Source organism: Prionailurus viverrinus, chromosome D4, assembly GCF_022837055.1.
Source record: "Prionailurus viverrinus isolate Anna chromosome D4, UM_Priviv_1.0, whole genome shotgun sequence".
Taxonomy (NCBI): domain Eukaryota; kingdom Metazoa; phylum Chordata; class Mammalia; order Carnivora; family Felidae; genus Prionailurus; species Prionailurus viverrinus.
The window spans coordinates 13,698,941-13,723,545 of NC_062573.1; the positions used below are offsets into that span (position 1 = coordinate 13,698,941).

General features: G+C 47.8%; 1 protein-coding gene across 25 annotated transcripts in view; it reads right to left on the reverse strand.

The window, feature by feature from the left end:
• ZNF618 (zinc finger protein 618) overlaps nt 1–24,605 on the reverse strand; it is a 377,016-nt gene that overhangs the window by 11,891 nt on the left and 340,520 nt on the right. For 10 of the 25 annotated variants that reach the window (XM_047828947.1, XM_047828945.1, XM_047828943.1 and 7 more), the window contains 4 exons: nt 14,701–14,940; nt 10,939–11,022; nt 8,880–8,924; nt 7,821–7,898 (listed from right to left, as the gene is read on the reverse strand). The exons of 2 other annotated variants lie outside the window; for them this stretch is intronic. In XM_047828947.1, coding sequence (XP_047684903.1) covers nt 7,821–7,898; nt 8,880–8,924; nt 10,939–11,022; nt 14,701–14,940 — 447 coding nt within the window. The remainder of the gene's footprint in view (nt 1–7,820; nt 7,899–8,879; nt 8,925–10,938; nt 11,023–14,700; nt 14,941–24,605) is intronic. 13 more of the 25 variants (XM_047828950.1, XM_047828955.1, XM_047828956.1 and 10 more) reach the window with 7 other exon arrangements.

Below are 24,605 nucleotides of genomic sequence, written 5' to 3' on the forward strand. Positions count from 1 at the left end.
AATATCCCTCATAAACATACACATAAATGTCCTTAACCAAATATTAGCAAACTAAATACAGCAATATAAAAAATAATCGTGACTAAGTGGAATTTACCCCAGAAACGTAAGCTGAGGTTAAAAAAAGAAATCCAATCAGTGCAATTTTCCACTAAGAGAAAGTAAGAAAAGGGGTGCCTAGGTGGCTCAGTCGGTTAAGCGTACGACTTAAGCTCAGGTCATGATCTGTCTGTGGGTTTGAGTCCCGCATCAGGCTCTGTGCTGACAGCTCAGAGCCTGGAGCCTGCTTGGGATTCTGTGTTGTCTCCCTCTCTCTCTGCCCCTCCCCTGCTTTGCTCTCTCTCTCTCTCTCTCTCTCTCTCAAAAATAAATACACATTAAAAAAAAATTTTTTTTTAATTTATTTTTGAGACAGAGCGTGAGCAGGGGAGGGGCAGAGAGAGAGGGAGACACAGAATCCCAAGCAGGCCCCAGGGTCTGAGCTGTCAGCACAGAGCCTGACATGGGGCTCGAACTCACAAACCATGAGATCATGACCTGAGCTGAAGTCGGATGCTCAACCGACTGAGCCACCCAGGTGCCCCCCAATTTTTTTTTTAAAAGAGAAAGTAAGAAGAAAAACAACCTCCATAACCTCCATGGATATACACGCACAGTAAAATGTGACAAAATTTAATACTCCCTCAGGACACAAACTCTTAGGAAACCAGGAAGAGAAGGAAACTTCCTGAACCTTGATAAAGGAAATCTTAAAATTAAAAAAAAAAAAAGAAGTTTGCTGACTTGATAGAAACAAAAAAGATTTTAAGGAAATACTACGAACAATAGTATTCCAACAAATCAAATAACCTGGATGCAACAGACAAATTCTTAGAAAGACTTCAACTACCAAAAACCAACTGAAGAAATAGAAAATCTGAACAGACCTAAAGAAGAAGTTTGATTTATAATCAAAATACTTCCCACAAAAAGAAAGGAAAGCAAAGTCCAGAGTCAGAAGGTTTCACTGGTGAATTCTAATCGTATGTTAAAGGAATTGGTCACAAATTCTTCCCAAAAATAGAAGAGGAGGGGATGTTTCTCAATTCATTCCATGAGGTAAATATTATTCTGATACCCAAATCAGACAAAACAATTACAAGGAAAGAAACCAGAGGCCACTATCCCTTATTGACTACAGACACAAACATCTTCAATAAAATAGAGCAGACCAAATCCAGCAATATACGTAACAGATTAAACATCATGAACAAGTGGGATTTATTTCAGGAATACAAGGTTGGTTCAGCATACAAAAATCAATGGAATATGCCACATCAATCCTAACAAAAAAACAAAAAAACCATCATCATCTCAAAAGATGCAGAAAAGGCATTTGACAAATTCACTACCCTTTCACGATAAACATTCAGCAAACTAGGAATCGAAGGAACTTTTTCAACCTGTCAAGGGGCATCTATGAATAACCCACTACTAACATCATACTTAATGGTTAAACACTGAACACTTTCCCTCTAAGATCAGGGACGAGACAGGAATATCCATTCTTATCTCTTTAATTCAACATGTATCAGAGATTCCAGACAGGGCAAGTAGGAAAAAATAATAATAATTTAAGAAAGCATCCAGATTAGGGGCACCTGGGTGGCTCAGTTGGCTGAGCGTCCAACTTTGGCTCAGGTCATGATCTCACAGTGCATGAGTTCAAGCCCCACATAGGGCTCACTGCTGTCAGCGCAGAGCCCCTTCAGATCCTCTGTCCCCCTCTCTCTGCCCCTTTCCTGTTTATGCTTTCTCAAATTAAAAAAAAAACAACAACCAGCATCCAGATTGGAATGAAAGAAAAAAATACATCTCTATCTGCAGATGACGTGATTGTGTGCATAAACAACCCTATGGAATCCGCACACACACAAAACTATTAGAACCAGTAAGTTTAGCAAGGTTGCAGGAAACAAGATCAACATATGTGAAAAAGAAATCAATTTTATTTCTTTATACTAACAAATGAGCACCCCCCTAAAATTAAATTAAGAAACGAATTCCATTTTGTAATGGCATCTAAAAGAATAAAAGTTAGCAATAAATTACAAAGGAAGTGCAAGATTTGTACACGGAAAACTAAAAACACGATTGAAAGAACTCCAAGATTTAAATAAATAGAAAGACATTCCATGTTCGTAGATTGGAGGATTTAATACTGCGAAAATGGCAATACTCCCCAAACTAATCTAGATTTAACACAATCCCTATCAAAATCCTTGCTGGCTTTTTTTTTTTTTTTTTTTTTTTTACAGAAATTGACAAGCTGAGCCTAAAATTCATGTGGGAATGCAAGAGATGCAGAAGAGCCAAGTCAATCTTGAAAAAGAACAAAGTTGGAGGGCTCACACTTCCTGATTTCCAAACAACTGCAAAGCTACATTATTAATCAAGACAGTGTGGTACTGACACAAGGACATACGGACTGACGGAACAGAATTCGGATTTCAGAAATAAACCCTCACACATACGGTAAACTGATTTTTGATAAAGGGTGCCGGGACAATTTAATGAGGGGAAGAACAGTTAATGGCGGTGGGACAACTGGATATCCACATGCAAAAGAATAAAGCTGGGGGCGCCTGGGTGGCGCAGTCGGTTAAGCGTCCGACTTCAGCCAGGTCACGATCTCGCGGTCTGTGAGTTCGAGCCCCGCGTCGGGCTCTGGGCTGATGGCTCAGAGCCTGGAGCCTGGTTCCGATTCTGTGTCTCCCTCTCTCTCTGCCCCTCCCCCGTTCATGCTCTGTCTCTCTCTGTCCCAAAAATAAATAAATATTGAAAAAAAAAATTTAAAAAAGAATAAAGCTGGACCCTTCCCCTCATACCACATACAAAAATTAACTCAAAATGAAATATAGTCATAAATGTAAAAGGTAACACTGTGATTTATTAGATAAGACACCAATAGCACACACAGTGACAGAAAAAATAAATGGGGGCACCTGAATGCCTCAGTCGGTTAAACGTCTGACTTTGGCTGAGGTTATGATATCATGGTTCGTGAGTTTAAGCCCCACATCAGGCTCTGTGCTGACAGCTCAGAACCTGCAGCCTGCGTCGGATTCTGTGTCTCCCTCTCTCTCTGCCCCTCCCCTGCTCTCTCTCTCTCTCTCAAAAATAAACACACATTAAAAAAAAAGTGGACTTCACCAAAATTTAAACTTCTGTGCTTCAAAGGACAATATCAAGAAAGTAAAAAGACAACCCACAAAATGGGAGAAAATATTTGCAAATCATGTATCTACAGAGGTCTTGGATCTAGAATAATGCGTAAACAACACTGACAATTCAATACTAAAAAGACAAAAAATTTAAAAATGGGCAAGGGATCTGAATAGGCATTTCTCTACGGAAGATATCCAAATGGCCCATAAGCACGACAGAACGTTCCAGGTCATTAGTCAGCAGGAATATACAAATCAAAATCACAATGAAATACCGCTTCCCACACACTGGCTAAAACAAGAAGTCAGGTAACTGCAAGTACCTTGAGCGAATGTGGAGAAATCAGACCCCACGGTCTGGCAATTCCCAAACACGAGTGATCACGTGACCCAGAATTTCCACTCCCAGTGTGGAAGTGGCAATACTCTATTTTTATCCCAATAGAGATAAAAAACACATGTCCACACAGAAACGTGTATTTGAACGTTCACAGCAGGTTTGTTCACAATAGCCCCAAACTAGAGACAACTCCGATGCCCATCAATTGGTGACTGGATAAACAAACTCTGGCATATCTAAACAATGGTGTAGTACTCAGAAATAAAAAGGAATTACTGATAACACAGAACATGGATTGAACTCAAAAGTACGCTGACAGAAGCCAGACACAACAAACGAAATGCCATATAATTCCATTTATATAAAATTCCAGTAAAAGCAAAACTCTGGCAAGAGAAGCAGAGAGCAGTTGCCAGGGCTGGGGTCGGGGGGGAAACTGGCTACAAGGAGGCAGGAGGGAACTTGTGGGGTGGATGGTGAACGTGATACATCTTGATAGATTCAATGGCTACCAGTTGTCAAAATGATCAAACCGCACTCTTAAAACTGGTGAATTCCATTCATGCACATTATATCTTCATAAACCCAGTTTTTAAACGACGGAAAAGAAACCCACTGAAAGAGTAACAACAGCGGTTAAGCTCTGAGTAGTGAGATGATGGCTGATCCTTCACTTGCCAATTTCCCTGCCAGGTTCCCAATTTCTTTTAATGAGTAGATATTGCATTTAAAAAGGGGGAAACACAAGTTTGAAAATGGAAACCAGCAGCCGTCCTTGTGGACTCTCTCCACCAGGGGACAAGGGTTTGAAGGCCCCAGGTGTGAACCCGGCTCTGCCACGGCTGTGGGGTGTGAGCTTCAGCTAGTCACTTCAACCCTGGGCCTCAGTTTCCCCTCCTCTTCCAAAATGCTGAGGTTGGGGCAAAGCCGCAGGGTGATTTCCTCATTCTCTGCCTTTTTGCAGGACCTGGAATTGAGATTACTCAACCTAGCAGTGGATAACAACGTCTGGTACTAGTTGACTAAAAAAACTTTTTTCTCCATATCCCACCAATACTGCTCCTGACATGGGGGAGGTACTTGGCAAATGCCCCCCCAAAAGCCTTGATTTATAGCTTGAGCTGAAAATAAGGTGGACTCGGTGTGGCTATCCCTAAGTACCACAGACGCACATGCACATGTGTACCCGCATCTGCTCGCGAACGGGTGCCAAGCTGGAATCAAGGTCATATCCCAGGGAGGGACCACTGCAGGAAGGAGAAAGCAGTTGTTCCCAGCAGAGGATGGGAAAAGAGACACCTGTGGTTGTTCGGTAGCCGCAAATGTACCACAACCCTCAAAATTTGACATATGTCACACCCCCAGAACCCTCATGCAGCCTGTGAAGGCACTGATTAGCCCACTTCACAGATGAGATGCTTGAGGCCCAGGGAGGTGAAACAACTCCAAGGGTTCCAGAAATCAAGGGTAGCCATTCCCAAATCCTAACCCCCCAACGGCCAACCTGCGTGCTGCCTGGGGACGTCCCCTTGCCTCTTCTGGCTTAGGTCCTCCTGAACTACTTTAAAAAGAGGCTGGCAAAGGTGACCTCTGAGAGGACTTCCATCTCCGGGAACCTTCCACGTACCCGGCTGAAGAGAGTGGTTGTCATGAGTACAGGCTCTGGAGCTCACCGCGAGGGTCACGATCCCTGTCTAACACTGTGGCTGCACAGCTCTGAGTAACTCACTCAGCTCTTCTGTGCCTCGATTTCCAGATCTCTTGAGTGGAGCTAATAGGGACACTTAACTCAGAAGGCTGTTCTGAGGAGTAAATGAGCCAACATGCGTGAAAGTCTTAGAATAAGGTCTGGCACCCAAGGAAGAGCTCAAATGATGTTACATTTTACAAGCTGTTCAACTCTGGGCCGGTGATTATGTTCTGTGAGCCTCAATTTCTTCATCTATATAGTGGGGATGATAACGTCCTCTTGTTCAGGAGATGGGATGAAGTCACCTTTTTGGACACATAGTAATTGCTCACTAAATGTTAGTGATCTCCGGTATTACCACTGCCAAAACATGCTCTTGAACTGTCACCAGGGGCAAGACAAATTTTCCTACAGCACAGAAAAGAAGTTTATTAGGGGGAATTACCCTGTGCCATTCAGCAGGCTCTTAATGAGATTGGTGTTATTCGAGGCTGATCCCCCTTATCAGCGACACTGTGAACTGCACAGATCATGACGCTTAATTTTTCTCTATGGAGTCAATCCTTTAATCCCGACTCAGCCTGGCTGGGATTCAGGCTGGCTTTGCACCGGATTGCCAGCGAGGTATTCTCTGCCAGCACTGGACCAGAACAAAGCAGCCCAAAGCTCTCCCTAGAAAACAAGTCGGGATGCTTGGGAGACACAGGGCCACCGGGCACAGCCTTGATTTGCATTTTAATGGCCTCCACCCAACTGCCTGAGGAATGGGGAAGGGCGGCCTCCCAGACTCTTCCCTAATTAGCCTCAGCTTCCCAAAGCTGGTTGGGGGTGGGGTGGGGGGGCAGGTGGAGGGTCTGGGTTTCAGAAGAGGAATACACAGACCCTGGACTGTGGGAGTCTCAGGTCCAAAAGGTATATACTGTTACTGATTCGCACAGGGTCAGGTCTGAAGGCCTTCAGCTGGCACTCAAGACCTTCCACGGCCAAGGACGGTTGATGGTAAAGGCAAACAGGAGACGTGAGGCACCCGAAGACTTCCAGGAAGGCAGCCGGAGACACAGGTTTGCATGCCCTTGTTTTTGAGATGGAGAAGGCTCAGAGAGGGGGACGAGTCTCCTGCCTGGGTCACGTGGCAAAAGGAGGCACACCAGAGCTTTTGGCTCACAGGTCCTAGCTGCCAATCCAGCTCTGTCTGCTTTTAGAGGAGTTCACCAGAAATAAATAGTAACTCCCCCCACCAGAGAGCATGTGAATGAGCGCCTGGGGGACAGCACACACCCAACGAAGAAGCGAAGAAATGAACGAATGCCAAAAAACGAGAGGTCTCACCAGAAGAACAGTCCCTAGCCGACATGAGAGTCCAGTCCTGTGTTCCTCTGCGCAAGTCAGGCCAGACCTGAGAGATTCTACGAAAGATGTGCAAACCCAAGAGAGGTGCAAACAACGGTAATAACTGTCAAAACAACAGCAAACTACCGTCACTGAAGCGGCACATGTCAGGCACTTTTCTCTCAGCGGTTCCAATGCCTCCCGAGGACTACCTGGGGCAGGGGCGGCAAGGACAGCTGGCTGCCTCCCTCAGGTTCATGTTTCCCTTTGCAGAGTGCCAGGCTATCCCTGGACAGTGGCTCTGGGCGTGCTCCCGCCTCTGGAATTTGAGCACGTATGACATGTGTCACTTGTGATCCAAAGTGGTAAAGGAGGAAGTGTTTCTCTCCCTGCCACCCAGTCCCAGAGAGAGGCTCTGAGGAGCCAGGGGAGGACAGAGCCATGCGAAGGAAGGAACTCTGCTTCGGTCCCAGAATCACTGTGTTCAAGGCCACCCCACCAGGCCACTTACATTAGGCTGTGATGTGACCCGAAGAGCAAGTGATTATGTTAAACCACTGAGCATCTCCTTAAGACAGGAAGTAGAACAGAAGTGAAGGCGCTACAGTGAAAAAACCCTACAACGGGAGGCTTGGCTTTGAAGGCAGGATGGTTTAGAGAAGGGGGCCAATCCCACGAACTTGGAAGTTGGCAGAAGAGCTGAAAAAACGTTACCTAGACAGCAAGTCACCAGCCTGCAGCCCCGCACCAGTGGTTCTCCATGTACTCCCTGGACACGCGGCCTGAGGACCTATCACAGGTGCTGAAACCAGCCCCCGCCTGGGACCTGCAGACCCCAAAATCAGGGTGGGGCCTGTCAATGTGCACCATCCCCGCCCCTCCAGGGGACCGGGGTGTGCTCCATCAGGACGGCGGCCGTCAGGTGTGGGAGTGTGACGGCGAATGCACCTCTCCTGCCTCTGCTCGCCCGAGATCTCAAACCATACCTTGACGTCTCTCTTGGTCAGCTCCTATCTGGCGTTAAGGCTCAGCTCAAGAACTACAGCCTCCGGGAAGCCTTCTTCAGCTCGTGCCCCTCTCTGTGCACTCACCTCCCAGGTACACACCTCCCCTGTGAGGCCCCGGGGCCCCCTGAGGGCAGGTCCCACGTCCTGTGGCCACTTCCACTTCCAGGAAAGGGGGCCTTCGGGCAGGCCATGAGGGAGGGGACTAACGGGGACAGCACCCGGGGGGAGGCGGCTGCCGGTTCCCTTACCTGCGTGGGACTGCATGTGCTCCAGCAGGTTGTTGTAGAACTGGAACTGGATCCCACAGGCGCCACAGGTGTAGGGCTCTGGGGCGGGAGGGGGAGAAACGAGGCCGTGTTAGGGGCAGAACCACCTAGGATGCCCTGGAAATGGGAACCCAGACACACACTGGGGCTCCGGGCCCCGCCTGCCCGCCCCCGTCACTGACTAGCGAGGGACGGGCTCGGGGGCAGAAGCAATGCCGAGGGGGACTTGCGGATAAACAGACCGTCTAATCCAACCAGGCAGACATTTATTGAGTGCTTACTGTGTGTCAGGCACTGTTCTGGGCCCTGGGGACGGGGAGGGGGCGACACTAACGGACCGAGTGCTCTCCGGGGGCAGAGACCATGTCTCGCGTGCTCCACAGCCCACCCTCTGCACAGACGTCGCCGTGAGCCAACAAACGAGTATATGAATGAATGAAAACAAGGCAAAGAACACAGAGGGCAGTAAAGGGGGCGGAAAATAAGCGAGAGCGAAAGGCGGAAAGTGGAGAAAGCCACAGAAGAGGCAAGAGCAAACAGGACAGGGTGAGGACGGGGAAGACAGAGCAGGCGGGCGGGAGGGACAACAGCACACGCAGGAATGGGACCACATAGGCGGGGGGGGGGGGGGGGGGGGGACCTGAGCTTCCACCTCTGTCCCCAGCACTCAAGTCAGCGCCTGACACAGGGAAAAGAGGGAGGAAGAGGAAAGAAGGGGGAAGAAGAAGAGTGACCAAGAGACGCACGGGGAGGCTGAGATGGGCTCGGAAGAGGTGTCCTGAGGCTGCCCCCTGGGTTCCTGCCAGGGCCGGGGTGGCAGAGGCAGGCTGCTCAGGGCTCCGCCCGCCCCCCCGTCCAAACTCCCCCTCCCCGCTGGGGCTGGGCCCTCCTCCTGCCTCTGCTGGCTGTCAGGTCTGCCCGAGGGCGGCCTAAGGGGCAGGTGCTCTAGGGAGGTCCGGAGTGTGCAGCTGGGTGCGGCTGGCTGAGATCATTCCCTGCCCTGCCTTGCCCTCTCCAGCCCCCCATGGGACCATCACTTACTCTGTAGGAGAGGGAAAGGATTGGAAATCAGGGGACTTGCAGTTTCTGCAAAAGAGAAACAGTTTAGCTAAGTCTCTTCCCGTCCCAGTGCTCTCAGATAACTGTCATCACTTCTGTTCTTAATAAGCAGTGAGCCACTGGGGCTCTCAGAGGAGGAGGAATATCTGAGAGCCAGGCTCACATTCGGGGCTGGTGCCGGGGCACCGGGCAGGGCAAGGTCAGCCAGGGCCATGCCTCGAGGACGCCCTCAACTCCCAGAAAGTGAGCCCACAGCGCGCGAATGAGAAAATGTCCGTATGTGGCTGCTGCAGGACAGGGAGCTGGGAGCTGCTTCTAGATCCTGGCACTGGACACCCGAGCAGCCGCAGGGAGGGCTGTGCTGTGCCTTGAAGGGTTCTGCTTGCTGGAACTTTCCCCTGCTTCCTGGTGTTGTCAGGTGAGCCTCAAACGCAGAGGGCAGCAGGGGAGGGCCAGCGGGACTAGGCCTGGGATCCCAGCACCACCCCTCGCACACTGGGAACCTGGGCCAATGATCAACCTCTCCTGAGCCTCAGTTTCCTCATCCAGAAAATGGGGATCACAATTACACTGACCCTCCTCCCCCAACACCCAGGGCTGTGGTAAGGATGGAAACAGATAAGACACATACAGCTCTGAACACACGCCAGGCACGTAGTAAGCGCTCAATAAATGCTGGCTGCCGGCGGCAGCGATTCACCCTTCAGTCCCCCGCCCCAGTTCTGAGAGACTGTTCTGGAAGACGGAGAGGCAGGGGGTGCAGCCTGACTGCGGAGGAAAGGCTCCCTGGGAGGTGGCGGCTCCAGTCCTGGCTCTACCTCTTCCTGAGTGGCCTGGGGCAAGTCACTCCGTCACTTCTGGGCTCACCTTTTGGAGACTGGAGGCCATGTCCCAAAAGGGTGAGCAGCTCTCCAGGGTTTAGGGGATCACGGTAATCTTCTCGGGCTCCCACAGCACACCCCCCTCCTTCTCCTCGGGGCACCCCACGTACCACCTGGTTCACTGAAGACCACCGCCACCACCCCACCCTACCACGTGAGCGCGGAATCTCTGTGGGGCACTGACCGTCCGCCACCACAGGGACGTGTGAGCGACTGATTCCACCTTTACAGCGGAGGAGAAATTAAGAGGCTGGCCCGAGTCACCAGCTCGCAGGTGGTGCAGCTGGGGTTCACACTTGGACTACGGTCAAAGCTGGAGCTCACTGAACTGTGCAGAAGCCTCCGTGTTCTTCTGGGCTCCTGGCTGTTTCATAAAGGCCCGGACTGACAGTCACCTGGGCCTCGGCAGTGACAGACCAACACCTATTCTGGTGAATTCAACTTCAGCTGTGCAAGAAAGCAAGGAGGTACCCTGCCTTAACGTAACCAAAGGATCAGAATTCTTTTCTCATCTTGCCCTGGTTGTCACTGTGCAGGCCGGCTTGCTGCGCCTTTTTTTGGACAGGGGCTGCTCGTGACCACCCATGGCTCTAGCTAGGCTTCCTGTGGGTCCACTGGGGGAGCCTTTGGCTGCTCTGCTTTAAGGTACTTCGGGGAAGCCACCAGGGGGCGCCAAAACACCACCGGGAACCTCAGACAAACCTCCTCGGGCAGGTTGGAGCCTGAGGGGTACCTCTGGAGGGCCTCTGGTCTAAAATGGGGCCAGAACTCAAGAGTCTCTGGCTCTCAGGCTATAGTTCTAACTGCACCCCCGTTGCCGCTCCTGGAAAGACCACGTTCACCCTAAAAACACAGCAACAGCGGTCTTACTCCTCCGGGGCCATTGGAGCCAAGGCTGTAGTCTCTGGGGTTAGAGGGAGGAGGGAGAGACAAAGAGCCACAGACCCCTGAGATGCTCCTGAGGCCCAGAGGGAGGCCCCTGGAAGAAAAGGCCCTTCCCACTTCTGCCTCACCCTGACCCCCTTCTGATTCCCCGCCCCCAATCTCCTCCCAAGAACGCCAGCACGGACCATGAGGAGCCCAGCCCAGAACACCGCCGCCACCGTGGGCAGGAGGGTTGGGCGCCACAGGGCGCGACAGCCGTCACAGGGCACACTCACCGCTGGAGTTTTGGGAACTGCTATTTGTCTCTTCGAAGTGGTTTTGTGCTTTGCCTTCTACTCTCCGACTGAAAGCGCTTTCTGCTGGGTAGGGACAGGAGAGAGCGAGAGAAAGCAGCGGTGACTGGTTAGTGCTACGAGGGCCAAAGGGAAGGGCGTGACAGGGGACGTAGAGGCCAGGGTACCTCGGAACCGCCCTGGCATGAGGGCTGGCAGAGCCCAGGGCTTTATGCTGGGAACCTGCACGCTGAGGGGCCCCAGGAGCCCAAACCAGACCCCAGCTCCTCAGGCTCACCCGAGTCGCCTGATCCCTCGTCAGGGCCCCAAGAGACGCCCCCCACACTACCCAGAGGGGGCAGAGGGCCAGGCACGGGGGCGTGCGTGCGTGACCCGTCCGAGTGCGCATGGATGAAATCCAGCTGAGCGGGCACATGGCAGGTGAGCCTGGGTCTCCCACCTTTGGCTCCTTAGGAGCCGCTCTGGTGACACTGAGTAACTTGGACCTGCCACCCACCACTCGTTCTGCCAGGTTCTGCTGCCTCAGGCTCCACACACGGGCAGGCAGTGTGACAGACGGTGTCCTGGTGGAGGCCCTGGCAGAGGAGGAGGGCCAGATGGCCGACCCCAGCTCCCCAAGCCAGGCGGAGGGCATCCTTAGAGAGGAGGTGTGTCGGGCAGAGTGGGGGCAGCCCCACACCCCGGGAGCCCAAAGACAGGTGAGGCCTGGTCAGAGTTCATCCCGGGGAAGGGACTGGCTCCTCCAGTGATTCCCGGGGCACCTCTGTGTACAGGTGGCGCCTTTCCGGTGCTGCCTGGACACCCTGGGGTGAAGACACGGGGTCCAACCAGGAGGACACACACCAGAGTCTAGTCCCCAGCCCCACCCCTGAGACAGAGTATCTGAGCCAGAAGGTAGCTCTGCTTTTCCCAGTTGCTCTTGGCACTAGGGCTGCTGGACGTTCCAGGAGATAAAGGCTCCTGAGAGCAAGTCAAGTTGGGAAGAGCAGCTGACCCGGTCCTTAAGGGGAAACAACAGAGGCTCTGAGAAAGCTCCACCAGAAAGAGACCCATTTAGCTTTGTTTGACCCAACCTTCCCAAATACATTTAGCCACTGAAGCCCATTAAAAAAAATAGCAGGTTTCCTAGAATCCCTCAAAAATGGCGATCCCCGGAACCCACTTTGGGAAATGCCAGTCACCCAGACCACCCTATGTCAGAAGGGCAAGTGCCCAGACCCTGGGGTCCAGGGTTCCCGAAGATGATGGGGTAATGGGGAAAGAAGCCACAGGTGGCTCCTACAGGCTCTGTCTCCTGAGCCCAACGATACTTCCTGAGATGGCCTCCCTTTCTGCGGAGGCTATCGGTAACATCACAAGGGAGACCCACTCTTCAGAAGGTATCTGTAAAATGCCTGGGCTGACAGCTCCCCAGCAGCCCACCTCAAGGTACCATCTGTACGTCGGCAAAGACCCTTAAGTCTTTGTCTAGCGGAGCGGGGTGGGGGGACTCTCATTTACTGAGCACCTGCTACGCACCAGGCATGGTCCGCACACCTTACGCCTGTGGTCTCCCACAGCCCTCCCGACAGCCCTATGAGGTTCACATTGTCATTCCCACGCTATAGATGAAAAGACAGGGAGGTGAGGCCATCCAGTTCCGGGGCTGGGTGTGCTCCTCACTTCTCCGATGGCAGAATAAGGAGAGTTCGTTCCTGAGGCAGATGCATCGTTCTCTTTAAAAAGATCTGGGGGAGAGGAAGTGATTCCTTTCTTCACCTTCACCCTTATGCATTCAATGGCTACCCATCTGTGGAGGAATTTCACGCAGCCTCACCAAGGTTACACACTCCTACAATTAGTCCCCTTTACCGCTCAGCCCATACTGCAGATGCAAATTTTGACCAGCGATCCCTGCATCGGCACCTCTGGTCTGGAAACCAGAGGGTGGCACTGTGGGTCAAGTCCCACGCACAGGCACGCACGTACACACAGAGCACGGCCTTCTACCATGGTTAAGGGCGAGGACAACTTCCAGCTCGGACATGCAGATTCCTGTTCACAACCTGACCTCCTCTGCTCTGTGACCTCCACCGCAACTCTCCCAGGTCACACGAAGGCAGCCAGAGGCACATGCCATAGCTTGCTGGACACTTACTCTGAGGCGCTGAGGTCTGAGAGCCGACATAGACCACGCGGCCCTTGCAGGCAATTTTCTGCAGAAACCGTAGGTGTAAAAACTCCCAGCCACAAGGTCAAGAGCAAAAGCAAGATCTACCTGAAAGCCAGGATCCCATTATTGAGTTGAGCCAATACTTATCATCAATGAGACCACGATGGCCAGTCTGTTTCTAACCAATTTATGACTACTGTTGCAAAAAATACAATGCCTATTGGCTTTTCTCAGCACTGTACCTGGAAAACCATTACCTTCAAGGTTGACTGACTGCTTACTCCTCTTTTGGAAGACCCTAGGCACAATAAGCCTATTTGCAAACGTTTTTAAGAACCAAATCTTTGCCCAAAACTAGCCTCCTGAATCAAAGAGTAAAGGCAAAGGACAACCACTTGGCTATTTCGCTCATCCAAGCTACTGGTTCGCGTCACAAAGTCCTGTTCGGTCGCTTGTGTATTTAACTGATGGCTTTGGTCCTCTCGAGGGCAATGAAAGGCCCATAGGCCCAGAAGGACCACATCATCATTCTATCCTACACCCCACACATCCTGGCAGTCAGTCCAAGGCTCATTCCACCCAGATACGAATCAGGAGTCCTGACAGCCACTACTCAGCATCCAGTGTGTCTTAATCCATTTTCCCGGGAGCAGTGGCTGCTGTGTACCTTCACTGCCTGTCCACCTTCTGGAGCCAGAGCCCCTCTCTGCGTGGACTCAAGAAAACACTGGAGCTGGCATCCACTGGTTTCCTGCCAGGCTATGGCCCAGGGAGGGGCTTCCCAGGTAGTACCAGGCAGGGGGAGGCTAAGAGAACAGAGCTTCTGGTCAACCACTCTGCTTCAAGGAGAGCAGCTCTTCCTAGAAATGAGTTTTTTAGATTGGGTTTTTCAGAAAGTTGGGGGATGCAAATTCATGCCAGGAGGGTCCAGGCAGGCAATGTAGATGGATGAACCGGGCTGAATGCAAGACAGACAACAGTGTGATCACAATGAGGAATGACACCTGCCACGCGGCCACTGTGTTGGGGAGGCAGGAGGGAGTGGTAAGGACTGCGGGATACTGGACAGCTCTATTCAAGGGGGCCACTGTGGCTCCGCCCAAAGCCAACTGTTGCCCTCTAGGGGAGTGGGTCCAGACCTTCTGGAGGTAGAGCCCCTTTCTGCATGGACTCAAAAACACTGGAGATGGCATCCACTGACCTTCCAATGTCAGCTAGAAATCAACCGCCTTATGTAAAATCTCCTAATGCTCAAATGTTGGCAATTAAAAAACAATTTAACACCTTGGGCCATGACTTTGGGAAAAATATTCTCCTACTCATAAAAAAAAAAAAAAAAAAAAAAAAAGCTTGCAAACCATCATATACAAACCCTCTGATTTAGGGTAAAAAAAACCTAGCCTCAGAGAGGCTAGGTGGCTCACCAGGGTGAGAGCCAGCCAGAGGCACAGCTGGAACCCAGATCTGTCCCAGAGAGCCACGGGACCGCCACTCGCTCTTGCAAGGGAACAGTGACCTCGGGCACAGCTGTGGCAGGTGGAGAGAAGGGCAGGGAGTGGAGGAAGTGTGAAGGTAACATAGGCCATTGGTACCTGCAGTTGCCTTGCTTGCCGGAGATCCCGAATTTGGAGTGCGGAACGTCTGGGTTTGGGTGGCTGGAGGGGTGCGGTGTAAGAGGGTGGCGCATCGGACCACGGAGGCCGGAGCTTTTTTCCCCGACTGGTTCGTCTGGGTCTTCGCTGCCACGAAGCGTGGAGATGGGGAGACCTCCGGATGTGAACACTCAGAGCCTGTGTCTGGATCGTCCGGTGGCTCCCACCCAGGGGCGGTACCTGAGAGGGTCATGCTCTCAGTCCCCGTGGGCCCTCGGAGCTGGCTGAGTGAGTGGCCTCTTGGGCCACAGAACCCCACGTTCAAGGTTCAAAACCTCTTCTTCGTCCATAGGGTAGAGGACGTCACTTCTACTCAAAAGCCTAAGAAAGTCCAAGATTCTAGAACCTTCCCCAGCTTCTCCTAGAGGGAAGCCTGATCACCAGCTAACACTCAGAATTTCCCAGAGGCCACTGACCAGCTCAATGGGAAGTTCACCCATAACCCTTGATTCACCCAAGGCTCTCAGCGTCTATGAACGCAGCCTATGACCTGCGCTTGGGGGAACGTGAATTAGTCAACCGGGCACGAGAGCATTTTCTAGAACGTTGGCTCCTAAGCCAAGGCAGCCTGGCTCAGAAGTAATGACAGAAAGCGAACAGGCAGGGACATGCTGGAGTTGACTAGTGGTGGGAGGCGAAAGCAGAGGGGCTCAATGTCGCCTCAGGGTTTTAGGGGAAGAGGCCCCTGGCCCCCTGGGCACTGTGGTGGTGCCCCCTGGGCACTGACGGTATTGTTGCCTTGGGGACACCGCTTAAGTGTACCCTGTCACTTTAATTCAAGTAAGTGCAGCAGTTCCCTGGTGGTGTTTTGGGAAGTCTGGGTCACCATTTCCCAGAACCCCTGCCTCCCTCACCTGAATTCTCTGCAGGAGCTGGAGTCACTGAGAACCGGGGGCTGACCCCTCGGTGGCCTCCACGACTGCCCTGGCCGTCCTGGGCGGGCAATGGTCTGCCTCCTTCGCACTGCCCGGGGCCATAAACTACCAGGTGGCCAAGCCCTGAACCTGGCCACACCCCCACATTTAAAACAGACAGGAACGGGGGCGGGGGTCTGCTCACTCAACTGCAACTCTTCCTCCGAAGGTGAAAAGGGGACCAGGCAGCATGGGAAGGGACTGCTTTGGTGCTGGCCAGGGGGCTCATAGATCTCACAGGAACTGGTACACACAACATCCCAGCCACAGCAGAGCTGCCCAAGAAGGCCGCTGTCACCGCCCCCCTGCATCTGGGGGTGCAGGAGGGGCTTCATTATACCCCTGCCCGCAGGACAGTATCCATCCATCCTGGGCTTCAGCCACTCCACCCACTGCTTTCAGAGCCAAAATATAAAAAGGCACTTCCTGGGCCTCCACCGTCGGCCATTCCTGGCACAGATGAGGAAGCCCAGGCCCAGAGAAGCAGGAAGCAGGACTTTACCCAAGGTCACAAGGGAAGCCAGTCTTCGGTGCTTCATTCACCACCCTGAGACACTGAGACGAGCTCAGAGGATGGAGGCTGCCCCCTTGGAGGGTCACCTCCTCCTTCATTCAGTGGTGGCCACATGCCAGGAGCTGGGGGACCCTCCAGTCACAGCCCCCTAAAGCAGGCCCTCACCCGCCCGTCCTAGGAGGAGTCCCCAAGGCCGCAGCCCGCAGAGGACACAGGTCTGTCCACTCTCTGCACTCCCATTCTCCAGAGTCTGACTTCCTTAATCCCAAACTACAGAGGTCTGGGTAGGGAACGACACTTCCTTAAGTTTCCTTCTTCTCTCGCTCCCTTTTGGAGTCAAGGACCTTAGAGGTCCCGGAGTCCAATCAAAAGAGCGGCTCATCTCACGATTCCCAAACAACCTACACATCAGACTCCATGGCATGGTCCAGAGTCGTATCTCTGAGTTCCCTACTATCTCCCTGAAGCAGTTTGGGGACTAAGTATGGAGCAAAGTGAAGCCCCCTCTGGATCCCAGGTCCCTCACCTTTGGCCTCTGAGTTCTTGAGACTCTTTACTTGCCCTCTCTTGACCTTTGTACCCCACCTGTTCCCCTTATGTTCACCAATAAAAGTGAGACACCCACCTCTGTGCGACCAGCCTCACAGGGATTTTGTGAGGATCCAAGAACACACAAAATCACAGAAGTACCTTGAATGGTAAATGGCTCTTCAAATGTGAATAGCTGTTACTCGCATTTTTTAGGAATAAGGAAACCGAGACCCAGAATGTTTAATAAGTTTACAGTGGCATAGGAAGTCCATGCCAGGATGGGACAGGAGCTCATGTTTGCCAGCTACTTAAGGAGGCCTCTGCACAAGGCCGTGTGGTCCCCTTTGGCCTCAACCCACACATGCTGGGAACCTGGACACAAGGAACAGAGAATTTCTGAGCAATACACTTGCTTTCTTTCTTAGGCCCCAGACTGTACCCTGAAGGACTGTTTCTAGGAGACCCTCTGATCAGACCTTTCCATGGTCTACAATTCCTGATGTCAAAATCCTGGCCATTTGTGTGAGAGACCCCTCGTTCCCTGTGGCAGGGAGCTCAGGGACACCCACGAAGCACATGATATAATAAATCTTCAGGCTTGGGACCTGCTCATCTCTTGTTTTCCCATTCTAGGACACCCTCTGTGTCTTCCAAGCCTCATGGCCTTTGCACATGCTATTTCCTCTGCCTGGAATGATCTTCCCTCCAATTTTTGCCTGGGTAACTAGTGCTGGTCCTGCATATTTCCACATGAGCATCACTTCCTCTCATAACTGCCCCTGACACCTCACCTGGTCATTTTCAGTCCCTTGTCCACTTCCCTTCTAAGAACTGATCACCACCTATGATAATGACACATGCTGTGGTCTTTTGGTTGGGGTCTCTTTCCCCATTAGCCTGAATGCTCTGTGAGGACAGAGTCTGACAGTTAGGCCCAACCATGTACTCAGGACCAGGCACATTCCCTGATATACAGGAAGTACTCAAGAGGTATCATGGAATCAGAGAACCAATGCCTCAATGTCCAGAAAAGCAAAACTCAGAACCACACTTAAACAGACCACAACAAAGATGGGATGCCCAGGAGGGGACATGAGAAGCTACCTCATGTGTTACCCTCTGGTTGGCCACAGGGGTCTCTCTAAGGCAAAGGGGCACACGGAGCTCAGAGAGGTATAGGCACCACTCCAGGGTCACACAGCAGGTACGGACCAAGCAGGATGAACTTCCCAGACTCCTAATTCATTTCACTCAGCAGTTTGCTCCATCTGTTGACCTTCTCACATGGGATGTTATCAGGCTGGAATTCCTACCTGAGCCCTCACTGGGAAAAGAACAAAGAGCTTCAGACAGACTGGCTGACTGCCCTTATGAAGAACACACATGAGATGTTTATATATAGGAGATATTTAAAAATAACAGCACGGTGGTCTCCCCTTTCTGTAAAATGAAAAATTCAATGGGAACAAAAAGATTCAGAGAATGTAAGGATTCGAGAAAAGTAACCACATAGACCAGGTGGTCTCCCTGAAACCTTCACCAGGCAGAGGAGGGTGAAGATGCATTTGAGGCAAATGGGAAGAGCATGCTCAACGGCCGGAGGCGGGAATGAATGGACGATGTGGTGCAAAAGGAGTCTAGGTTGGAAACGCTTTCTCAGGGATTTCCGTCTTCGAGACAGAACCAGAGAACTTACACTTCCGGCCATGATGGACTACCTGGTGTAGGGCTAGTTGTCCTCCTTCAACTATAAAGCTGGACAAAATACATAAAACAACAGTTTTCAGACGCTGAACAGGAGGCAGTGCAGGGTCGTGATTTACGACAGAAGACCTGATGTGAGATCACTCCAGTCTCTGCCTGGAGACCTTCTGGACCACAGCACAGGGGTGGAGCCCAAAGAAGGCACTGCAGTCTGGGTGAACAGAGGAGACAGTGATCAGGGTTCAGGGATTCTGACAATGGCTGGAATTGGCAGGACAGAATAACAAAAAGGGATGAATTAAAAAAAAAAAAGACCTCCAGAAATATGCAGAGGGGCCTCTTAAAGCATCTGATGGGTGCCAAACTGATTTGTACAGAATGAACCTCTGCACAGCCTGGAAGGTAACAGTTCCTAGGGGGGGAGTGAGCCGAGAACAGATTCAGAAGTCTCACGAGAGTAGGAGATGTCTGAGTTCCCACCTGCCAAAGCAGACAGACCTTGCTGAACACCTCAAGCATTTAGTTGAAACCCAGAAAGGTCAGGCCTTAGGATTACTCTAACCCTAGAATAAGAACACTCTAGACCCACCCTAACAGTTTACACACAAGCCTTTGAAGTATGAAGCTGATCTGTAAGTAAATTAACTGCCTGCCAGAACAAAATTTAACACCTTTCAAAGAAAGATAACAAAATCCAGATGCTCAACAAATATCACAATCTGCAGCACAGAATAAAAAATTACTTGTGAGGCAAAGCAGGAAAATATGACTAAATACTGAAGAGAAAAATACCAATCAACAGAAACATACAGAAATGACAGGAATGATGGAATTTGTGGACAAGGACCTTTCAACAGCTTTCATAAATATGCTCAAAGATTTAAAGGATAATATGAACATAATGAGAAAAGACATGATATAAAAAGGAACCAAATGGAAATAACAGAGATGAAAACTAGGATAGCTGAAATGATAAATTCACTTGATGCTTTTCTAATAAAACAGACTGCACACTAGAGAAGAAAAGATCAGTGAACTTGAAGACAGGATACTAGAAACTATCCAAATTGAAGCTCGAAGGGAAAACAGGGATGATAAGCTGAACAGACCTTCATCACCAGTTTAACATATATGTAAACAAAATCTCAACAACAGAGGAAAGAGAGATTGAGTAATAAGAATATTTGCAGAGGGGCACCTGGGTGGCTCAGCAGTTGAGTGTCCGATTTAATTTAGGCTCAGGTCATGATTCCAGGATCATGGGCTCGATCAAGCCCTTGTGTCAAGCTCCACACTCAGTGTGGAGCCTGCTTAGCATTCTCTTTCTCTCTCCTTCTGTCCCTTTCTCTGACTCATGCTCAGTGTCTCTCTAAAATAAAAATTTAAGAAAATATATTTGAAGAAATAATGGCTGAAATTTTCCAAATTTGATGAAAAATATAAACCCACTGATTCAAAAAATTCAGTGAACCCCAAACAGGATAAACACAAAGAAAACTACACGCCATAATCAAACTGATAAAAAAAAACAACAACCAGTAATATGTAGATATATTTAAAAGCACCCAGACAGGGGCGCCTGGGCAGATCAGTCGGTTGAGCGTCCGGCTTCAGCTCAGGTCACGATCTCGCGGTCTGTGAGTTCGAGCTCCGCGTCGGGCTCTGGGCTGATGGCTCAGAGCCTGGAGCCTGCTTCCCATTCTGTGTCTCCCTCTCTCTCTGCCCCTCCCCTGTTCATGCTCTGTCTCTGTCTCAAAAATAAATAAACGTTAAAAAAAAAAAATAAAAGCACCCAGACAAAAAGACACATTAAATATAGAATCACAATCAGAATGATCTCTGACTTCTCACCAGAAACATAAACCAGAAGATAAAAGAGTGACACTTTTAAAGTGCTGGAAAAAAAAAAAAATCTCAACCTAGAATTTCATATCCAGAGAAAACATCCATCGAAAGAAACAGGTAAAATAAAAACATCTTCAAGTAAGAGAATCTTTCCCCAACAGACCTACAATAGAAAAAATGTTAAAGGAAGTTCTTCAGGGAATAAGGGAAAATGATTATAGATGGAATTCAGATTTATTATACAAAGAAAGGAAAAGCACAGGAAATGGTAAATATGTTAGAAAATATAAAAGGCATTTTCTAGTTTCTTAATTAACAAATAATAGACTGTTTAAAGCAAAAAAAATTATTGGGCTTATAACTTATGTAGACATAGATGTATGGTAAGAACATAAAGGACAGGAGAGTAGTAAATAGAAGTACACTGCTATAAGGTTCTTACGTTACGTGTGATGTTATGAATTAAATTTATGATAGATTGTAATACATTAAAGATGTATATTATAAACCACAGAGGAACCACTAAAGAAAAAGGGGGTACAGCCAGAAAGCTAACAAAGGAAATTTTTTTGGAAGTTCTTGATTAATATTAAAGAAGGCAAGAAAAGAAGAAAAAATGAACAATAAGAAGAGATGGGACAACTAGAAAAAAATATAAGGCAAAATATACAAAGTATAAAAAATATGAACTACAAAATACAAAAATCCAACCATATCCATATATAATATTAAATGTAAATGGATTAAACACTTCATTTAAAAGGCAGGGATTGTCAGACTAGAGAAAAGAGTGAGAACCAATTATACGTACATACTTCAAATAGAAAGACACAGAAACATTAAAACAAAAAGATCGAAAGAAATACACCATGCAAACACTAATTCTAAGCAAGCTGCAGCAGCTATATCAATATCAGATAAAGTAGATTTCAGGACAACAGGTACTACCTGTTAAAGAAATTAAGAAATAAATAAAGGTACTGAACAATTTTTAAAGGGTCGTCAAAACATAATGGTCCCAAGTGTGTGCACCTAAAAGCAAGGTTTCAAAACACATGAAACAAAAACTGACAGAACTAAAGGGAGACACAGCATATCCGCAATTACAGTTGCAGATTTTAATGTCTCTCAGTACTAGATAGAACGAGTGTATTTTTTTTTCTAAAGCCTGAAAAGGTGTAGAGATTTGATTATTAACCGGCTTAACCTAAGTGACACTACACTCAGGGAATATTCTTCCCAACTCATTCTAAGAGGCCAGTTTTACCTTGACACCCAGCTGAGACCAGGACATTACAAAAAAGAAATGTACACTACTGGTTGAAATGTAAATGGCATAACCACTTTGAAAAACAGTTGGCTTCTTTCTTAAAAGTTAAATACACATGTATCATATGATCCAGCTATTCCACTCCTAAGTATTTATTCAAGATTAATGAACGCATTTGTCCATACAAGGACATGTACACCAATGTTGAGAAGCTTTATTTGTATTAGCTCTAAACTAAAAATAACCCAAATGTCCATCCATAAGTGAATAAAGGAAACTGTGGTATCTATATCTATCCAATGGAAAGCTACTACTCATCAACTAAAGGGAATGAACTACTGATAACATGTAACCATGGATGAATCTTAAAACAATCCATGGTGAGTGAGAGAAGCCAGACCCTCCCCCCACACATAAAAAGGGTACATACTCTAAGATGCCACATATGCAATGTGCTAGAAAATGCAAATTAATCTATAGTAACAGAAAGAAAATCAGTGTTTGCCTGGGGATGGGCAAGTGGTGAGTAATGGATTATACAAAAGCACAAAAAACCTTTAGGGGTGATGATATGCTCATTATCTTAACGGCAGTGATGGTTTTGTGAGTGCATACATAGGTCAAAACTTATCAAACTGTACACTTTAAATACAGGCACTTTAGGGGTGCCTGGTTGGCTCAGTCGGTTGAGCGTCTGACTTCAGCTCAGGTCATGGTCTCTCAGTTCGTGGGTTCAAGCCCCGTGTTGGGCTCTGTGCTAACAAACAACTCAGAGCCTGGATCCTCCTTCAGATTCTGTATCTCTCTCTTCCCCTCCCCTGCTCATGCTCTGCCTCTGTCTCTCAAAAATAAAGGTTAAAAAAAATTAAATACAGGCACTGTATTGTGTAACAATATGCCTCAATATTGTTTAAAAAAACTTCACCAGAAGAATTTTATTTTCTTGATTATGATGATGAGCATCATCAAACCACTGATTGAACATGGGGCTCTGCTAATTCTAGGATTGTAGCTCCCTATCCTTGAGAAATCAGTTGTGGGAGTGATATTAAAAACCAGGTGAAATCCTAGAGAGTTTTAGATAGGAGTGATCAGAAAATATGTTCTTGAGATCAAATAACTCTACAAACTACCCCAGGTCTTAAAATAATTCAGATGCCTTTCCAAGAAAAATAAGTTTCAAAGAAGAAAATCACTCTCCAAACAAAGAGGAAACATTCCAACATTTTAAGTTTCTTCAGTTCGTTTCAGAGTTGGACTTTGATACTCTTAATGTGTTTTAATAAAGTATAGGCATGTGACTTATTTAAGAACAATGACAATATATCAATCCATGTAATATACATTATCAGAATAAAAGTTGAGAATCATAGAATCATCTCAACAGGTACAGAAAAAAACATAAAACACCTACTTATGACAGAAGAGTTCAGTAAACTAGGAATAAGAGGTAACTTCAACTAATAAAGGGCATTTATAAAAACCTACTTCAGCTAATATAATACTTAATAATGAAAATGATCATCCTTAATGATGAAAAACTGAACCTTATGATTATGAAAAAGGCAGAAATACTCACTGAAGTTTTATACTCAACATTGCACTGGAAGATCCTAACCAGTATAGTGAAACAACAAAAAAATACAGACTGGAAAGAAGCAAAGTTATTTATTAGTAAATGACATCAGTATGTATACAGAAAATCCTAAGAAACTCGTAAAAATGTTATTAGAACTAGTAAGTGAATTTAGTAAAACCACAAGATACAAATTCAATATACAAAAATTATGTCTTTATGTAATAGCAATAAATAATTAGAAAACTTAAAATCATAATAGTGTCAAAAAACATGAAGTACTTAGAGATAATTTCATGAAATATGTACAAGATCTCTACTCTGAAAAATACAAACTATTGCTGAGAGAAAAAGACCTAAATACATGGAGAGATATACCATATTCATGGATTGGAATTGCCAATATTATGATGATGTCTATTCTCTCTAAACTGGTCTGTAGATTCAGAGTAATCCTAAACAGAATCCCAGCTGGATTTTTTGGTCGAAATTGGGAATCAGAAACTCCCCTAACATTTATATGGAAGAGCAAAGTTCCTAGAATTGACAAATATTCTTTAAAAAGAGCAAAGTCGAAAAACAGAGAGTACCTGAATTTAAGGCTATAAAACTCCAGTAAATGAGACCATATTGGCATAAACATAGATAAATAAATCGACAGAACAGAAATAAACTCATACATATTTATGCATTCAACTGATTGCCAATTCAATGCAATGCAATGGGGGAAAGGACAATCCTTTTAACACATGATGGAACCACCAGGTATCTGTATGGGATAAAATTAATCTCAACTCCTACCTCTCACCATTCACAAAAGTTAACTTGAAAAGATCACAGACCTAAATGCAAAGGCTAAAATTTTAAAGTTTCCAAAAGATAAATAAGGAGAATATCCTCACAATCTTGAGGTAGTTAAGATATTCTGGGTAGGACCCAGAAAGCACTAGCCATAGAAAAAATTGGTAAATTAGACTTTATAAAAATTAAAAACCACTCATCGAAAGATACTGTACGAAAATCAAAAGGCATGTTGAAGACTGCAAGAAAATATTCATAGTACATATACCTGATACAAGACCTGGCTCTACAATGTATAAAGAACTCTTACAATTTAAAAAAAAAATTTTATTATTATTTTTTGAGAGAGACAGAGAGAGAGAGAGACAGAGAGAGAGCAAGCTGGGAAGGGGCAGAGAGAGAGGAAGACACAGAATCTAAAGCAGGCTCCAGGCTCTGAGCTCTCAGGACAGAGCCCAACGGGGGGCTCGAACTCATAGACCGCGAGATCACAATCTGAGCTGTAGTCAGCCGCCCAACTGACTGAGCCACCCAGGTGCCCCAAGAACCCTTACAATTTAATAATACAAACAACCCAACCACAAAATGGGCAAAAGACTTTAGACAATCTCCAGAGTAAAATACACACATGCCCAATATGCAGAAGAAAGCATGCTTAACATCATTGGTCATCAAAGAAATACAAATTTA